Source organism: Saccostrea echinata, unplaced genomic scaffold (genome assembly GCF_033153115.1).
Source record: "Saccostrea echinata isolate AGI-Se365-2 ecotype Australia unplaced genomic scaffold, CSIRO_AGI_Sech_v1 ptg000001l, whole genome shotgun sequence".
NCBI classification, from domain to species: Eukaryota; Metazoa; Mollusca; class Bivalvia; order Ostreida; family Ostreidae; genus Saccostrea; species Saccostrea echinata.
In genome coordinates this window covers 43,510,781-43,527,687 of record NW_026889750.1, presented here as the reverse complement: position 1 = coordinate 43,527,687, position 16,907 = coordinate 43,510,781, and the positions used below count along the sequence as shown (strand labels likewise).

The 16,907-nt window shown below is 34.3% G+C and overlaps 1 protein-coding gene across 1 annotated transcript; it reads right to left on the bottom strand.

The window, feature by feature from the left end:
• Nucleotides 1-7,988: 7,988 nt before the first annotated feature.
• LOC133197677 (E3 ubiquitin-protein ligase TRIM56-like) lies at nucleotides 7,989-10,034 on the bottom strand. The gene has a single exon (XM_061333814.1). The coding sequence runs from the start codon at nucleotides 10,032-10,034 to the stop codon at nucleotides 7,989-7,991; it is 2,046 nt and encodes a 681-aa protein (XP_061189798.1).
• Nucleotides 10,035-16,907: the final 6,873 nt, after the last annotated feature.

Sequence of the window (16,907 nt, the reverse complement as noted above, 5' to 3'; positions counted from 1 at the left end):
ATCGATTTACACATGCACCGGTAGATAATATCTCGCAAAATTCAAGTTCCTTCATTACCAAGTATGATTTTAGCTACAAATAATACAAAATGACAGGAAAATACGTCATACTTTTGTCTAATCAACAATATACTATAAAGTGTTATCAAAGCTTTATGAGGTTAAGAAGCATGTGAGGATAATTCTGCTGTAATAATTAGTGAATTTACATCAGTTTTGATTATTGTTTTTAACTTATTAGTATCCAGTCTAATCCTGGAGATGGTCAGGGAAAAATATTTATATTTACTGATCTGTCGAACACTCGACAGGAAAAACAGAAATGGCGTGCATGACTTGGTCAGTAAATAAAAAGAAGCTTTCCTAGAGCATATTTAAAAAAAAATTAAGATAAAGAATCCTTTTAAGCCTAATAAAAATAATCCGAAGTTACCTCAGTGGAGCACATTAACTCTCATTAAAGAAAATATAATATACTTATGGACAGAAAATAATTCTGTTTTTTACAGTAATTCTAATATAGATAAATTTTAATTGAGAGGAAAATGCAAAGGAGAGAAAACAAATAAAAGGAAAACAGGAAAAAAATTCTTTAAAAATGTAATAGAAATGAAATAAATCTGAAATTACAGAGGTTCAGATAATGGTCATTTTTGATTTTAAAATAAAGAGGTTCAACGTTGGAAAGAGAGATCATATAGTGACGTAAATATAGTTAATAATGATGACCTTAGATCAGTAATTTTAAAAGGTCCTAAATATAGGGAACCCCAATCCTTTAACTTTCATCGTAATTTCATAAATATTATGGTTCTGTAGAGTATTACGCCAAGAGTTGGATCAGACATGAAAAAGAAGACCTTGACACTTTTTCAGAATGGATTAAATGTATCATATATATATATATTAAAATCTCGCATTAAACGATTGAGGGGCAGTATGAAAACCATCTATCCTTCTGTATTCAATAATTCAGAAGTGAAAAAAAGAATTAGATAGATTATACGATCAGTACGTACTGAACCCTGCTGACAAAGCAGATAACAAAATTGTCTTTGTTTGTGAGGCTCATTATATAAATTGTATTTTAGAGGAACTGGGATTTATTTCTACAAGTGGTAATCCAACTTATACCCATAGCTCCCTCTCTAAGGAGGAAATTCTACAAAATCATATGTCAGTTTTGAATATTTTTAATATTCCCAATAACCAAAATGAATTTGAATTACCATATCTATAATGGATTCCAAAACTTCATAAAAATTCTTACAAAGATAGATAGCGGGTTCCAGTAAATGTTCTACCAAGCCTCTTTCTTTACTCCTCACTAAGATATTAACAGTAATGAAGGAGAAACTTCAAGAGTACTGTGCAACAAAATATTAGAGAAGTGGTTTAAATCAGATGTGGATACGAAAAAATTCAAAGGAACTTTTGGAACATTTGAAATTACAAAATTTTACCAAAATTAACAAAATAAAAACTTACGACTTTTCAACTTTATATACAACTATTCCCCACAATAAATTAAAGTCCAGACTTTTTGATATCGTCGACAGCTGCTTTTTCAATAAAAATGGAACTCGTAAATTTACTTACCTTATCTTTGGTCATTTGCAAAATTACTTTGTCAAAAAACAATCTGATTGTACACACAAGTATTCTGAAGTTGACATTAAAAAGATGCTAGAGTTTCTGATTGACAATATCTATCTGGTTTTTGGAGACCAGGTCTTCCAACAATCTATTGGAATTCCAATGGGTACCAATTGTGCCCCCGTTATTAGCAGACCTATTTTTGTATTCATATTAGGCAGAATTTGTTCAAAATCTTTTTCGAGAAAAGAACACCTGCTGTGGCCTTCAACTCGACATGCATTGACATTTAGATATATCGACGACGTATTGTCAATTAACAATGATTATTTCCATTCTTATGTCGACACGATATATCCCGGTGAGCTGGAGATAAAAGATACCACAGAGTCCGACACATCTGTTTCATATTTGGACATTTTATTAGAAAAAGACATTAATGGTAATCTAACAACCAAGCTTTATGATAAACGTGATGACTTTAACTTTTCAATCGTCAACTTCCCTTACCTATGCAGCAATATACCCGTATCACCTGCATACGGAGTTTATATCTCTCAGTAAATTCGATACGCCAGAGAATGCTTTACGTATGAACAATTTCTAAAACGAGGTAAATTATTGACAAACAAGTTGATGAAACAAGAATATCAGCTGTCTCGTTTAAAGTCATTTCATAAGTTCTATGGTCGATACCATGACCTAGTCAGCAAATACAATCTATCATTAAGTCAAATGCTGAGTGATACTAATTGTTAGGCCATTATTTACACACTGAATTGTCGACGGATTTTCCGTTATTTCCCGATCATGACAAGGAGCACATGGCGGGTGTGACCGGTCGGCAGAAGATGCTCACTCCTCCATGGCACCTGATCCTACCTCTGATGTCTTAGAGGTCCATGTTTGCTCTGCTCCTATTTTGTAATGTTTAATGGACTTTGAGCTCGAATACTGTTCGTTATCTCCAATATTTCATATATATTTTGTATGAAATCGGAACACTTGTTCTTGTTTCTTTGTAAAGAAATTGGAAATAAATTCCTGATTCTCGTTCCTTTCGATTCTAGCTGTCTTGTTGTAATTAATATTCAGACTTATATTAAAATAAACGATTTCAGATAATTCAGAAGTGGAGTTAGTGGTTTTTATTGATCTGAAACTATTTTTAATGTTAAAAAACACGGTTACTGTTTTTTAAGCCAAGTAAGTTTATTCAATATAAAGCATCGTAATTAATGTACTGGATGAGGTTTCATTCCTTATGCAATATTTCTGATTTGGTGCATTTATTGGGAGTTTATACCTAAGTTCAATATTGATATGAACCCATTACTTTTGTTTTCCCACGGGTCTTGATTTAAAAAAACATACTTTATATTTAAGAGCCTTCAAAACCATTTCCAAAAAAAATATATATATATATTTGGTTAAAAAAAAATTTAAAAAAATTGTGATAAAATTTTTAGTTAACATTTTTTACAGCTTGAAATAAAGGTTGTCGATTATTATTATCATTTTTTTAAATTAAATAGACAAAATCTATTGTAGTATGCATTTTTTATGCTTTGCAAAATGCTTGAAGACAAATTTACAAACAAAAATGTTTATTTCCAGTTAATACGATAGCTTTTAATTTATTTTTGATTAAAATACTACTAGTATACGGTCTGAAGTGTGTGAACTCTTATTTTCATCATTCCTTTCTGGACAACTGAAATAAAAAAGATAGTATCATTATCCTAAACTTTATATGATTTCACTAGCTAGTACTTCTCTGTTTATTCAGTATTAAATCTGCATATACCTTATTAAAAAAATCTAACATCCCAAATGTCTGCTCTGGGAGTTTAATGCATGGCATCCCAGTTTTCCCGATAAAATCTGGTGTAAGCTTCTAAAATAACCCTCCAGGAAGTGATCTTTCATGGCAGAATTTGACAATTTATGAAAGACGGGAATAAGTTTTGTGCTACCTGCACTGCAATGCTATCTATTTCTCAATCTCATTTTATCTATAAAATAATTCAAAAGCAATTCATAAACACGATTCGTATCTAGTACATGTTTGTTCTTCGCCAAAGAAGACAAGTTTTGAAATCAAAATTTTTCATTGAGCTAACAATTTTTGATTTACACAATTGTAAATTTGCCTTTTGTACATAATTGTTTGCTCCATGGAAAAAGTATCAAACATGTTTCTTGTGGAAAAATGCAAATTCAACCGCGAAAAAATAATATTGAATATGTTTCCCTATATGAATTAATTGTAGTTTTTTTTTCTTTTTTCCGTTAACAATATCTATCGAAATTTGTGTAATATTCATTTTCTAATCCAAATCTTTAAACATATCATCTTTTTGAGTTGATATACTTTAATTCATTTTTCTTTTTCTCTTTTCTGTATTCTATCAGCACTACTGTAAAAGATATTTATATGTTTTTTTGCCCTATCCCGACATGGAATTTCTATAATCATACAAAACCTTGTGCCCATATAAAATAACATTATCTTCTAGACATATTTCACACAAATCTGAAATGTCAGTAAGTATTTCTTTAAACGTGACTAAAGTAGTATTTGGAGATTTATTACACATTTCTTTTCACAAAAGCATATGTACATTTTTATACTCAACACTAAGGAGGAATATTTTGTAAGTTTTCCAAATTTTGTCTGCTTTTCCATGGGGAATGCAAAAGAGAACTGTTATTCATAACACGCTTGTGTACTATGCAGTATAGAGTTTCATCAGAATTATTCCCTTGAATATTTCATCCTGTGTACATGTTCTTTATGCAACATTGCAGTTTTAACCTTTTCTGTAGTTTTCTTTCTTTAAAAAAAATTCTTTAAGATACTGAAACCTTGCTTTATGATCTTTAAGTTTTAGTAATCTTTTTTACCTCACATGAGCCAAAGGCTCAAGAGTTATTGTTGTTGTTGTTCAAATTTTTTTCTTCTCAAGAAACATCGGACCAATTTCAATCAAACTTGGCACAGAACATCCTTGTGTAGAGGGGATTAAATTTTGTTCAAATGAAGGACCACGCCCTCTTTCAAAGGGAGATAATTAAGAATAAGTGAAAATATACTGACATCTTTTAAATTCTTCTTCTCAAAAAACCACATTCTTTTGCCAAAGCTTCAAGGCATACTGTTGATTTAATTTTTTTCCAATGATCCCCCGAGGGTAGGACCACTAAAGAGATTAGACGTTTACATAGGAATATACAGGGATAAATCTTTAAAAATCTTCTCAAGAACAAAGGCTCAACTAGGATATATAGATAAGTAGTACAAGTAAATATTTTCATACGCCAAAAGGCTGAAGAATTAATGTACAATGCTAAAGATTATGAGGAAATTTGGAGAAATTCTATGTAGCGTAAGAATCTTTTGGTAAAATTGTGGACATGTAGACAGGTGGACAGGTGGACAAGATGACAAGTCGACCGGTTGACAGAATGTTTGGTTGACAAGTTGACAGGTAGACGAGTCGACAGGTTGACAGGTCGACAGATTGACAGATTGTTTGCTTGACAGGTCTACATGTATTCATGAAGACAGGTCGACGGGTTGACAGGTCGACAAGTTGACAGATTGTTTGCTTGACAGGTCCATACAAGAATGTATTCAAGAAGAAAGGTCGACGGGTTGACAGGTCGACAGAGTGTTTGCTTGACAGGTCTGTGCAAGAATGTATTCAAGAAAAAATGTAGACGGGTTGACAGGTCGACGGGTTGACAGGTCGAAGGATCATTATCTCAAGTGGGTTTGAGCACTAACCTAATCTCTCGGGTGAGTTCGAGGACTAACCCTAATCTCTCAGGTGGGTTCGAGGACTAACCCCAATCTTTCCGATGGGTTCGAGGACTAACCCTAAACTCTCGGGAGGGTTCGAGAATTAATCGTAATCTCTCAGGTGTGTTCGAGGACTAACCCTAATCTAGGTGGAATCAATCAATCCAGTGGTTTTACTAACCCTAATGTCATGTGTTTGTTTGCGCAAGACAAAGCTGATTAATTCGAGAGGATGTTATGAGGGTAACAGGAATACCTAGAGGGAGTCAACTTTTGACTCGTCAACTTTTGTTCTGAGCTATAAAGGAAACCGAACGGGTATCAACTGTTGACTTGTCGACCTTTGTTTTAAGTGAAAATAGTATCCCAATTGGGTGTCAACTGTCGACCTGTCGACCTTTGTTGTGATGGATATTATGCAATTTGATGTCGACCTGTCGACCTTATATTCCGCTATCACCTGCATATGGTGTCTACGCTTCCCAACTTATTAATTCGATACTCAAGAGCATGCTCTGAGTACGCTTAATTTTTTAAACCGACGCCTGCATATGGTGTCTACGTCTCCCAACTTATTCAATACTCAAGAGCATGCTCTGAGTACGCTTCATTTTTAAACCGACGCAATCTACTGATAAACCTTGATGTTTCGACAATCTCTATTTTAATATCAGCAAATATAATCCATCATTGGGTCGTATTTTGGCTGATGTGTTAAGCCTTTGTATTTTATACTAAATTTTGATACGAATAATTTTGCCTACCTGATCAATACATAGGGCTCACGAGGGTGTGATTGGTTTACAGGAAATGCTTACTTCTCCTAGGCAGTTTATCCCTCCTCTGGAATTTCCGGGGGGTCCGTGTTTTATGCCCTTTTCACAGATTTTTTGTTGTTTGTAGATTTTTTTAGATTGATCACTTTTCGTTATTTTCACCTTTTCCATTAAATATAGAAACATCCTCAGATAGTACGGATTCAAGTTCATATCATAACCCCGTGGTAGGTCGTGGCCACAAGAGGAGATCAAACTTTTACTTGGGAATGTACAGGAAAAAATCTTTAAAAAATCTCCTCAAGAAGAGCAAAGCAATGATTAGTCATATTTATTTTGAAGCATCAAAAGATAATGTAGATTCAAGTTTGTTCAGAACATGAGGGTAGGGTGAGGCCACAATAGCTAAAACTTTCTTAAGGCTAGATTTTGGAATATGTAGTCAAATTGTTTTGTGAAATTAAAGAGGGAAATAAAATAAATCAGCTGATAAAGAAAAATAGGGCCAAAGTCACTCAGACGAGCGTTGTAGTCCAAGGACCTCTTGTTTTCTTTTATTTGACTTTTCGTTTTAATTTTTTAAAAGGATTTTATCTGTCTTTCCTAACTCATTTTTTTTTTTACACTGTATGTTTTTTCGTGTTTCATACGTTGTCATGTGCAGGTGACTTTGTTACACTTTCAAAGACTTCAATTACGTTATTTGAGGTTTTTCCGTCAGGGCATTTAAAAGTTCATTTACTAAGCTCTCTGATTTTACTTTAGTTCTTAATCTGTGTAATCTAGTTATCAAGTTTCTTAAATTAACAGGTGCTGAAACTATCTGAGAAAACAATTAACACATTTCTTCTTCACTTATACCCTTGGACTTTAAATATCCAAAAATGTCAGTTGCTAGTTTATTACTTAAAACAACTTTGATAGATTATATACACCAAGTTTTGACACTAGATCACCAATTTTTCATATTTCAATCAATGAAATATATGGAGATAACGAACAGTATTCAAGATCAAAAGTCCATTATACAATACAAAATAGGAGCAGAGCAAACACGGACCTCCAAACATCAGAGGTGGGATCAGGTGCCATGGAGGAGTGAGCATCCTCTGTCGACCGGTCACATCCGCCGTGTGCTCCTTGTCATGATCGGGAAATAACGGAAAAATCCGCCGACAATTCAGTGTGTAAATAATGGCCTAACAATTAGTATGAAAAACGTCAGTCAGCATATCACTTAATGATAAATTGTAATTGCTGACAAGGTTATTGTATCGACCATAGAACTTAGGAAATGATGACTTTAAACGAGACATCTGATATTCTTGTTTCATCAACTTATTTGTCAATAATTTACCTCGTTTTAGAAATTGTACATACGTAGAGCATGCTCTTGCGTATCGAATCAACTGAGAGATATATACCTCGTATGCAGGTGATGAAGGTATATTGCTGCATAAGTAAGGGAAGTTGACGATTGAAAGTTAAAGTCATCACGTTTATCATAAAGCTTGGTTGTTAGATTACCATTAACGTCTTTTTCAAGTAAAATATCCAAATATGAAACAGATGTGTCAGACTCTGTGGTATCTTTTATCTCAAGTTCACCAGGATATATCGTATCGACATAAGAATGGAAATAGCCATTGTTAATTGACAATACGTCGTCGATATATCTAAATGTCGAGTTGAACGCCACAGCAAGTGTTCTCTTCTTTTCACGTACAAGATTTTGGACAAATTCTGCTTCATATGAATTTCATTTTTCATCATTTATCTTTATTTTTGAAAATGAAATTAAATTGAAACTCTCAGCATGATTGATTGTCCCGTGTTTCTTCTTCATGGTGAGAACTTATAGCTTTCAGTTGAAACAATGCGACTTGATTTTCAAATGCAACCGCAAGTTTATTGTCAATGTTTATAGATATGCTCCTTGGGTGGGACAAGTGAGGAGACAGATGTATTGTTCTTCTCGTTGATCCTTTAAAATCGATCACGTTGATAATGTGTTCGTAAAAGTCTGCTATGTATATATGGTCATTCGTATCGGAGGTAATAGCTCCTGGGTAACAAAACTCTTCACGAGAAACCTGACCAGTTTCATCAAATAAGTAAACAAAGTCTTTTTCCCAATCAGATATTGCAAACTTGCCATCAGAAAGAAGGCAAGCAAATCGAGGCTGTCCAAGTTTCAGTGAATTTCCACATTTATCGGTAAATTTTATACATTGGATTTGCTCACTTTCTGATTTAACAATTGTTATCCTAGATCTTGAAATCAATGCAAGAAAGTGAGAACGTGGCGAACATGCTGAGACAACAGAGGCACTACCAATTGTATATTTGTAAGACAAATTGTGGTCAAGCAATTCAATTGCAGAAGAACTGGTTTTGACAGCAATACACCAACTGGTAACTGTAACTGCAACGCAGTTTGTCAATAACCCCATTATCCCACTTCCACCTGACAATGGACAAGATTGAATCGTTCCATTATGCTGGTCAACGGCAACAAAAGACTCGCCATCAATCCAAGCAATACTTGTAAGTTTTGGTCGTTGATAATTGTTATGTACTAACAAGGAACGGTATTTCAGAAAAGTGCGTTCAAGAAAATCACTTTCCATGGTAGTTTGCATTAAATCACACTGAGTTCCTTTATCCGAGGTTTCGTTGAAGGAAATTTTTGTTATCTGAGAAATATTCCTTATTTCATTTTCCATTTTGTCTTTTGTACATTCACTGTTAGATTTAGAAAAATCCGGTTTCTCTTTTGATATTTTAGTATCGTAAATCAGTTCCATGTTTGGTCCATTCCAAGAAGCAACCAAGCTCGGCATCACGTCCATACAGTCTTGGACGGGAGGATAATCTTTCGTTAAAGAAATTTTCGATAACCTATCTTTTATCACTCTTTGGAGTGAAAGAATTTCAAGATCTGTTCCATATTTTAGTAGATTTTTGCAAAATGTAACGCTATTTTCCAAACTATTAGCTCTGTTTTCAATACTTTCACTTTCTCTTTCTATGATTGATTTAGTGGGCTTGAATGCTTTTGTCAACTCCCTCTCTAAAGATCGCCTTCGGGCTGTTATCTTATTTATCATACTGTTACAGGTTGTTTCAATTTTTATTCTTAAAATTTTTTCGTTTTCTTTGATTTCTTTGGAGGTTTTACTCATCTCAGAATATTGACTTTTTAGTGAAAACAGTTTTTCATTAACTTCACTAAATGTTGATTCTAAATCCTTTTCAGTCTGTGTCCTGGCCTCTTTTGGAGTAATGAAGTCATGTTTTGCATGCTGCAGGACCATACAGTCTTTACACGCTAATTCATTACAGGTGTTGCAATAATACCTGAAGAACTCTTTCTTGTGGTCAGGACACATTATATTCTGCTGTAATCTAATTTCCTCGTAATATTTCCCACTTTTAATGTCCTCTATAGAAACTACTTGATGATCCCTGGTTTGGGTGGTGTACGTGTGACGATGTTCCCAGCATAGTTTGCACAAAAGGTCACCACAAGTCAAACATTTTGCTATTGCTTCATTTCTCTCATCCAGAAATTCACAAAAAGAACACAATTTTCCCTCGGAAAATTTTGTAATATTGATCGTAGCAATTACATTCTTTAACCAGTAATTCAATGGTAGACTTTCACAATCGGTCACAAAACACTCCTCGCTACATATCGGGCAATATATGTTTTTTCGATATCCATTGAATATTGAGCCTGTACACAAAGCGCAGATTGAATGTAGGCAAGGAAGAAGTTTGGGTTCCCTTAATAACTGATTACATATGGCACAAGTTAGAGTTTCCTCGTCGGACTCAAATCCTTCATAAGACATATCTACCTTTAAATATAGGTCGATCGATAATATCATGCAACGTGTGCCAGATTTGTGACGTAATGGGATATGAATATATTTGAAATTGTAGCCGACCATTGCAGGTCTATTGACTAACTGCTTTTATATTTGGATTCTGATTCGTGAATTTTTTTAAAGGCAAAGGAACATTATATTTAAAAAAGATAATAGAAAAAGACCTTAGTCGACCTTAATTTGATATCGCTGGAAAAATGCTGGTTATTGAAATATCTGACAGGACGTGGAGGAGTGTATCTCTTTTTTCCCTTCCTTCATCCTCTCCGTCTCTTCCTCTTAGATCAGATATGCAGTCCAAAGTAAATTGACCATCACCTTCATTTGTAACAAGGAAAGTATAGGTCCGTTTGAGGGAGGGGGTGTTTTCAGTTTGGTGGGGGTATTATCAAGCAAAACAGAGGGTCATAAGACGTTGTTATCAAGGGGGCACAAGCATAAATTAGCTATGTTTTTTATAATATACTAATCGGCAAAATTATGGGGGGGGGCACCCCTTCCCCCCCTTCGGCCCCGGTTCCGACGGTCATGAAGTATGTAAGTATATGTCCACATGCATCTTCTGCTCAAAACAATTTATATATATTTTTAATTATATTAAAACGCTATACTTCAGCTGATCATAAAAATGTTTCATAATATACTGCGTGATCGGAAGGTCATGTGTTTGAATCACGGCCGCGACTGACCTAAGTCGATAAAAAATAGGTAGCAACTATTCCTTCGCCAAGCGCTCGGTACTTTGAATTGAAAGTTGCTGGCCCTTTGGATGAGACTTTAAAAACCAAGGCCCCATGTCGCGGTGGGCTTTGGCACGATAAAGGACCCCACTGCTCAATGGCCCTGAGTGCCGATTAAGGTCTAAATTTGAAGCCCTTCACCTGTATATGGTGACATCTCTGTATTATTATAAAAATCTCGAACGGGACGTAAAACAACATACAATCAATCAATCATAATATGCCGCTGTGTAATATTTAGTAGATTCGTAACTAAACACACCCATACAAATGTGTTTGGAACCTTTTATTTTTTTCGGTGTTTGGCAAATTATAATTCACGAGGAATGAGACTGTTACAGCGAGACTGGAGGGCATAGATGAAAAGGAGAGGGTCTGAAAAAAATATGAAATTGATAATAATGGAAATTTTGCTTTTAAGTGCGTAGTATGAAGGGTGTAAAGAGGCCCATGTTTACCCTTTCCTCGAAGAGAAAGTGAAATAAGCAGGGTATGGGTTATTTGCGATGCCATAGCTGGACTTGCAGACTATGAATTTTCCCGAAAGCCTGAAAAATTTTGGACTTGAATTGTTCTAACTCTGTGAAAAGTTTCAGGTAAGTTGAGCCGGTGTGTTTTTTAAAATTATTTTTTACATTATGAAGGAATGTATAGCAAAATAATTGGTAGTCTGTGTGTCAAGATGGTACAATGTAGGCGAACACGATTTATCTTTTATGAACACGAGTTATCTTTCATTAGTGTGCGGATTACGTAGGATGAATATGTGCGGATTTATTCACTCGTTCTTGGAATATTCGACATGTGATAAAATATACGGAAAGAAATGAAATATTCTTATATAATATTTATTTCACTGTTAATTTACAAATGGGTAATTATATATTAAGTCTTACGCGTAAAAGTCGAAATGTCAGTCTATATTAACAATGTAAAAATTTAGATTAAGGACATGAGGGCCGCAAAAAAAAAATATAAGGTTTTAGATTTGTAAGGCAAGTTTACCGTGTGTACCGGTGTAAAGACGAATAACGACCCCCGTAGAAAAATGACCGGATTCATTTTTCGTTGTTGAAAAATGACCTCCTCCCAGCCGTAGAAAAATGTAATTAAAAAAAAAATCCTAGGGGCCAATGTTCTACACGTGCAACCCATAAAAAAATTGACCCTCGTTGAATAATGACCACCCCTCCCAACAGAGTGATATAAAGTTTTAAAAGAGGTAATAAATGACAAGGTTTTTTTTTTTATCTCAACGTTTAATTCTCTTGCATTTTCCCGACGAACACTGGGAGAACACGCAATTGAAATCTAATATAACAGCATTACACGTGTTTAGATCTATTTTACCTTTTGCATAGATTACTAGAGAAAGACACCAATGGCTAACAAAACATCTGTTATAGACATGACTTCAAATTTTCTATCGTCAACATCCCTTATTTTTGTAGCAATATAATAACATTATCGCCTGCATTTGGAGTTTATGCCTCCCAAATAATTCGATAATTTTGCTAATTATAAACAATTTCTGAAAACAAGGAAAGCGATTGACAAATAGGTTGATATAATAAGGATCTCAACAATCTCGTTTTGTCAACATTTCGCAAATTTTATGGTCAATACAATGATCTTGTCAGCATATACAATTTGTCGAATGTTGATTGACGTTTTTCATTCAAACGGTTAGGCCATTATTTTCACACTGAATTGTCTACTTTTTTTCGTTTGCCCGATCATAATAAGGAACAACAGCGGGTGTGACCGGTAGACAGGGGATGCTTACCCTTCTATGGCACCTAAACCTATCTCTGATGTTTTTAAAGATCCGTGTTTGCTCGCCTCCATTGCAATGTTCCAATGAACTTTTGAGCTTGAATACTGGTCGTTTATCTTCATATTTTACCTGTTGAGTTTTCAGCACACGATAAAAATCGCACAATAGGTATGTCACAGTGGCTATTGGTTATAACTATTATCTTAACCTTTCTTTTTCATCCATTTCATATTTGGATACTTTTTTAATTATAGACACTCATTTCCAACCAACAACTAAACTATTGACAAACGGTATGACTTCCGAATCGGCCGCTTCTTATATGTATTTATGTAGTAAAATCTACTATCGCCTATATATGGTGTTTAAGTCTCCTAACATATTCGGAACGCATGCTCTGAATACGATAAGCTTTTAAACAGGCAGGATACTGACAAATAAGCTGATGTATCAAGGCTTTTAACAGTCTCATACAAAGTAAACATTTCGAAAATTCCTGGGTCATTATAAAGACATTGTAATCATATACGTTTATTTTCCATTTTTTATTTGTAAGGTTATACACTTTGTAATTTTAGAATCTGAATAACTTTTACAAATTTACATAAATCCATGAAGGCCATAACTGTTATAATTACAAAATATAATACAATAGTATGATGCAATTAAAGCCAAGGAAAAATATATAATTGTTTGGAAGAAAATGTTCTAACAAATAAAGTAATAGTTCTGACAAGTTTGTTCTTCGTTCGGACGAGCAACTTAATTTGGTGGACAAATAAGTTCTTTCTTCGGACAAAGTAAATACAAATAGAAAAAAATAGATAAAATTATTTTTGAATTGTTCAGACGAACTGGGTATTTGCTTGGACAACTAAGCGAATTGTATATTTTTTCGAACAGATTTAATGTTTCTTTTTTTTTTTAAATCTACATACCTTGTCATTGGTCATTTGCGAAATTATTTAGTTTAAAAACATTCTGATTGTACACACAAGTACCCTGATGTTGATATTAAAAAGATGCCTGAGTTTTTGATTGACAATATCTTTGAAGTTTTTGGAGATCAGGTTTTTCAACAATCTGTCAGATTTCCCATGGGTAAATTGTGCCTCGTTATTAGAAGACCTATTTTTGTAATCATTTGAAGCAGAATTTATTCAAAAACTTATATATGAGAAGAAACACTTGCTGTGCTCTTGAATTCGACATCTAGATATATCGACGACGTATTAATAACAGTTATTATCAATCAATAATAGTTACTTCCATTCATATGTCGACTCCATATGACCAAGTGAACATGAAATAAAAGATATCACAGAATCTGATCATCTGTTTCATATTTTGATTTTTTACTAGAAAAAGGCGTTCATGGTAATCTCACAACAAATCTTTATGATAAACGTGATGACTTCATATTTTTAATTTCTATTGTCAACTTCCCTTACTTGTATAGCAATGTACCCTTATCATCACGCATATGGGGTTTATGTCTCCCAGTTGATTCAATACGAACAATTTCTAAAACGATGCAAGCTAGTGGAAAACAAGTTGATAAAACAAGGACAACAGTCTCGTTTGAAGTCATCATTTTGCAAGTTCTGTGGTCGATACAGTGACCTTGTCAGCAAGTTCTATCTATCATTAAGTCGAATGCTGAAACTGGCGTTTTTCCTACAAGTTGTTAGAACATTATTTACACTGAATTGTCTACAATTTTTTAGTTTGCCCGATCATGACAAGGAATAAAACGGCGAGTGTGACCTCTGATATGCTGGAGGCCCTTGTTTGCTCTGCTCCCGATTTGTATTAATTAAATGGACTTTTGAGCTTGAAAACTGTTCGTTATCTGCATATACCTGCATATGGGTTGTATATCTCTCAGTTGATTCGATACGCAAGAGCATGATCTACGTATGAACAATTTCTAAAACGAGGTAAGTTATTGACAAACAGTCTCGTTTAAAGTCATCATTTCGTACGTTCTATGGTCGATACAATGACCTTGTCAGCAAATACAATTTATCATTAAGTGATATGCTGACTGACGTTTTTCATACTAATTGTTAGGCCATTATTTACACACTGAATTGTCGACGGATTTTTCTGTTATTTACCGATCATGACAAGGAGCACACGGCGGGTGTGACCGGTCGGCATGGGATCTCATTCCTACATGAAACCTGATTCCACCTCTGCATGGACAAGTTTTATTTTATTGACTCCATCCCTCCGCGGTTTCTGAGGTTTCATGGAAGTTTTACTCGCAGTTTAGGTTAAAACTGCTTTTTATCTGCACTTTTGTTTGCTATATACAATGGATAGTTAATTAATGCTTTTTCTTTCGTTTTTGATAAAATGAACCAAAAGTATCTAAAACATTACACAAATCTTTTTATTTAAATTGTAAGATACTTTTGGTATATGTCTGAAAATTATACATGTACACTGTTGTAAACTGTTGTAAACACGTTAGTTTGTTTATTGTTTAATGTCCCTCTCGAGAATTTTCTACTCATATGGAGACGCCACCACTTGCCGGTGGAGAGCTACAAATTTTGACATATACTCGGCACTCAGGGCCATTGAACAGTGAGGGATCTTTTTCGTGCCAGCACCTACTGCGACACGGGACCTCGGTTTAAACGGTCTTATCCGAAGGACCGGTCTCCGCGTCCCACAGTGGGATTCGAACTCGCGACGTAAGGATCAACTCCTTACTCCGCGACTCTAGAGCGAACGCTCTAAGCACTTGCGCCACGCAGGCGACTTGTAAACACGTAAACTGTTGTTTAAAATAACTGACTTAAGAATACAGGCACTGAAATGCAACTCGATCAACAGATATATTGACATATAAACAATTCTCTCTCCCTCTCTCTCTGTGGAATATATTTTTTGAAATCTTCTTAAAACAATGATAAATTTGTCAAATCAAAATGGAAGCATTTCTACTTAGTGTAGATTGAAGTCGATCAATGTTGTCAATGTATCATAAAAGACAGATAATTTTATTCGAAAGATTAAATAAGACCAACATATTATTCCTTTTTCCTCAATTGATGTATAACTCTGATGAGCATTTTGGTCCACGGGTCTTTGATTAATAATTCTTGATCTTTTAATCAAAAAGAAAAATACATATATATCCCTAACAAAGTCTACAGGGGATAATTATTCTACGGGGATCATTTTTCATCACGTAGGATATGTAGATTTTAAGGGTGATGCCACTTTCTCTACAGGCAAAAGGGTAATTTTTCGACGTCGAATAATGACCCCCGGTCATTATTCTACGGAGGTCAACTATTCATCTTTACACCAGCCCTAAGTGATTCTGTGGTGCAAAGTACGTTCTGCTCGTTCTTTTTATTCTTAGAGCACTGATATCGATGTTCCTTTACGAGAAAAAATGAACCTGGTACAAACTACCTATTTTTATGTACATTGTGATAACTTTAAATTTCTAGTCAACAAAGTACCGACAATTAAGGTCAAGATCTAGTAAATGGCTTTAGACTAACTTTTTGGTGCTAGATCCATTATGACGTCATAATCAATTTCTACTTTCTTTTTCCCGTTCCTTATGGCTCTAATAGAATTATGTAGAAAATAAAGTATTTTCATGGAATTCAATTTGAAATCATGTGAAAAGTAATCCCGATACCTATATTCAATTTAATTTCATTTTAAAGAAGAGGCCAAGAACATACAAATTACCGTTTTCTGAGAGACTCTAGGCAATCTGGATACATTTTCTTTGTCTGATATGGAAAAAAACACCCGTATTCATGACTGGTTTTCTTAATTTTTCATTGAAAATGACAGTTTAAAATATGATTTTTTTGTCTTGTTTACCTACAAATTATGCCCCGAAACACCTTATTTGACCAAGCTAAAGTTATAAAGCATCATTTAAGGAATTTATTTCTCAAATTTGAGAAATCTGTAGGCATCTTTCATTTACTAGATCTTGACCTTAACAACATCAGCATTACAAATGGACCTATATGAAGTTATGAGGACTTGTCTCAGTTTTCAATACACTATGAAAACAAAAAAAAAACCCCAGTGAGAGCATGGGGCATTTTTATTTCTTTTCTTATCTTTGTATTTAAAAAAAATAAAAATAATTTTTTTGTCAATTGTTTTTCTCGTAGTCCAATATCGCATCGTAGATTGACTTGAACCACATGTTCTGAAGTAAAATGTACACATGTAGTAGATCAGAATACTTGGACAATTTATTGCTCTTGGTAAGAACCTCTGTGCGCAATAATAACAAAAGCCATATAAGGTAAACCATGGTTTGTCACT

What these genes read in the sequence shown, in the direction of transcription:
- LOC133197677 (XM_061333814.1), bottom strand. Translation starts at nt 10,034, where the DNA reads ATGTCTTATGAAGGATTTGAGTCCGACGAGGAAACTCTAACTTGTGCC.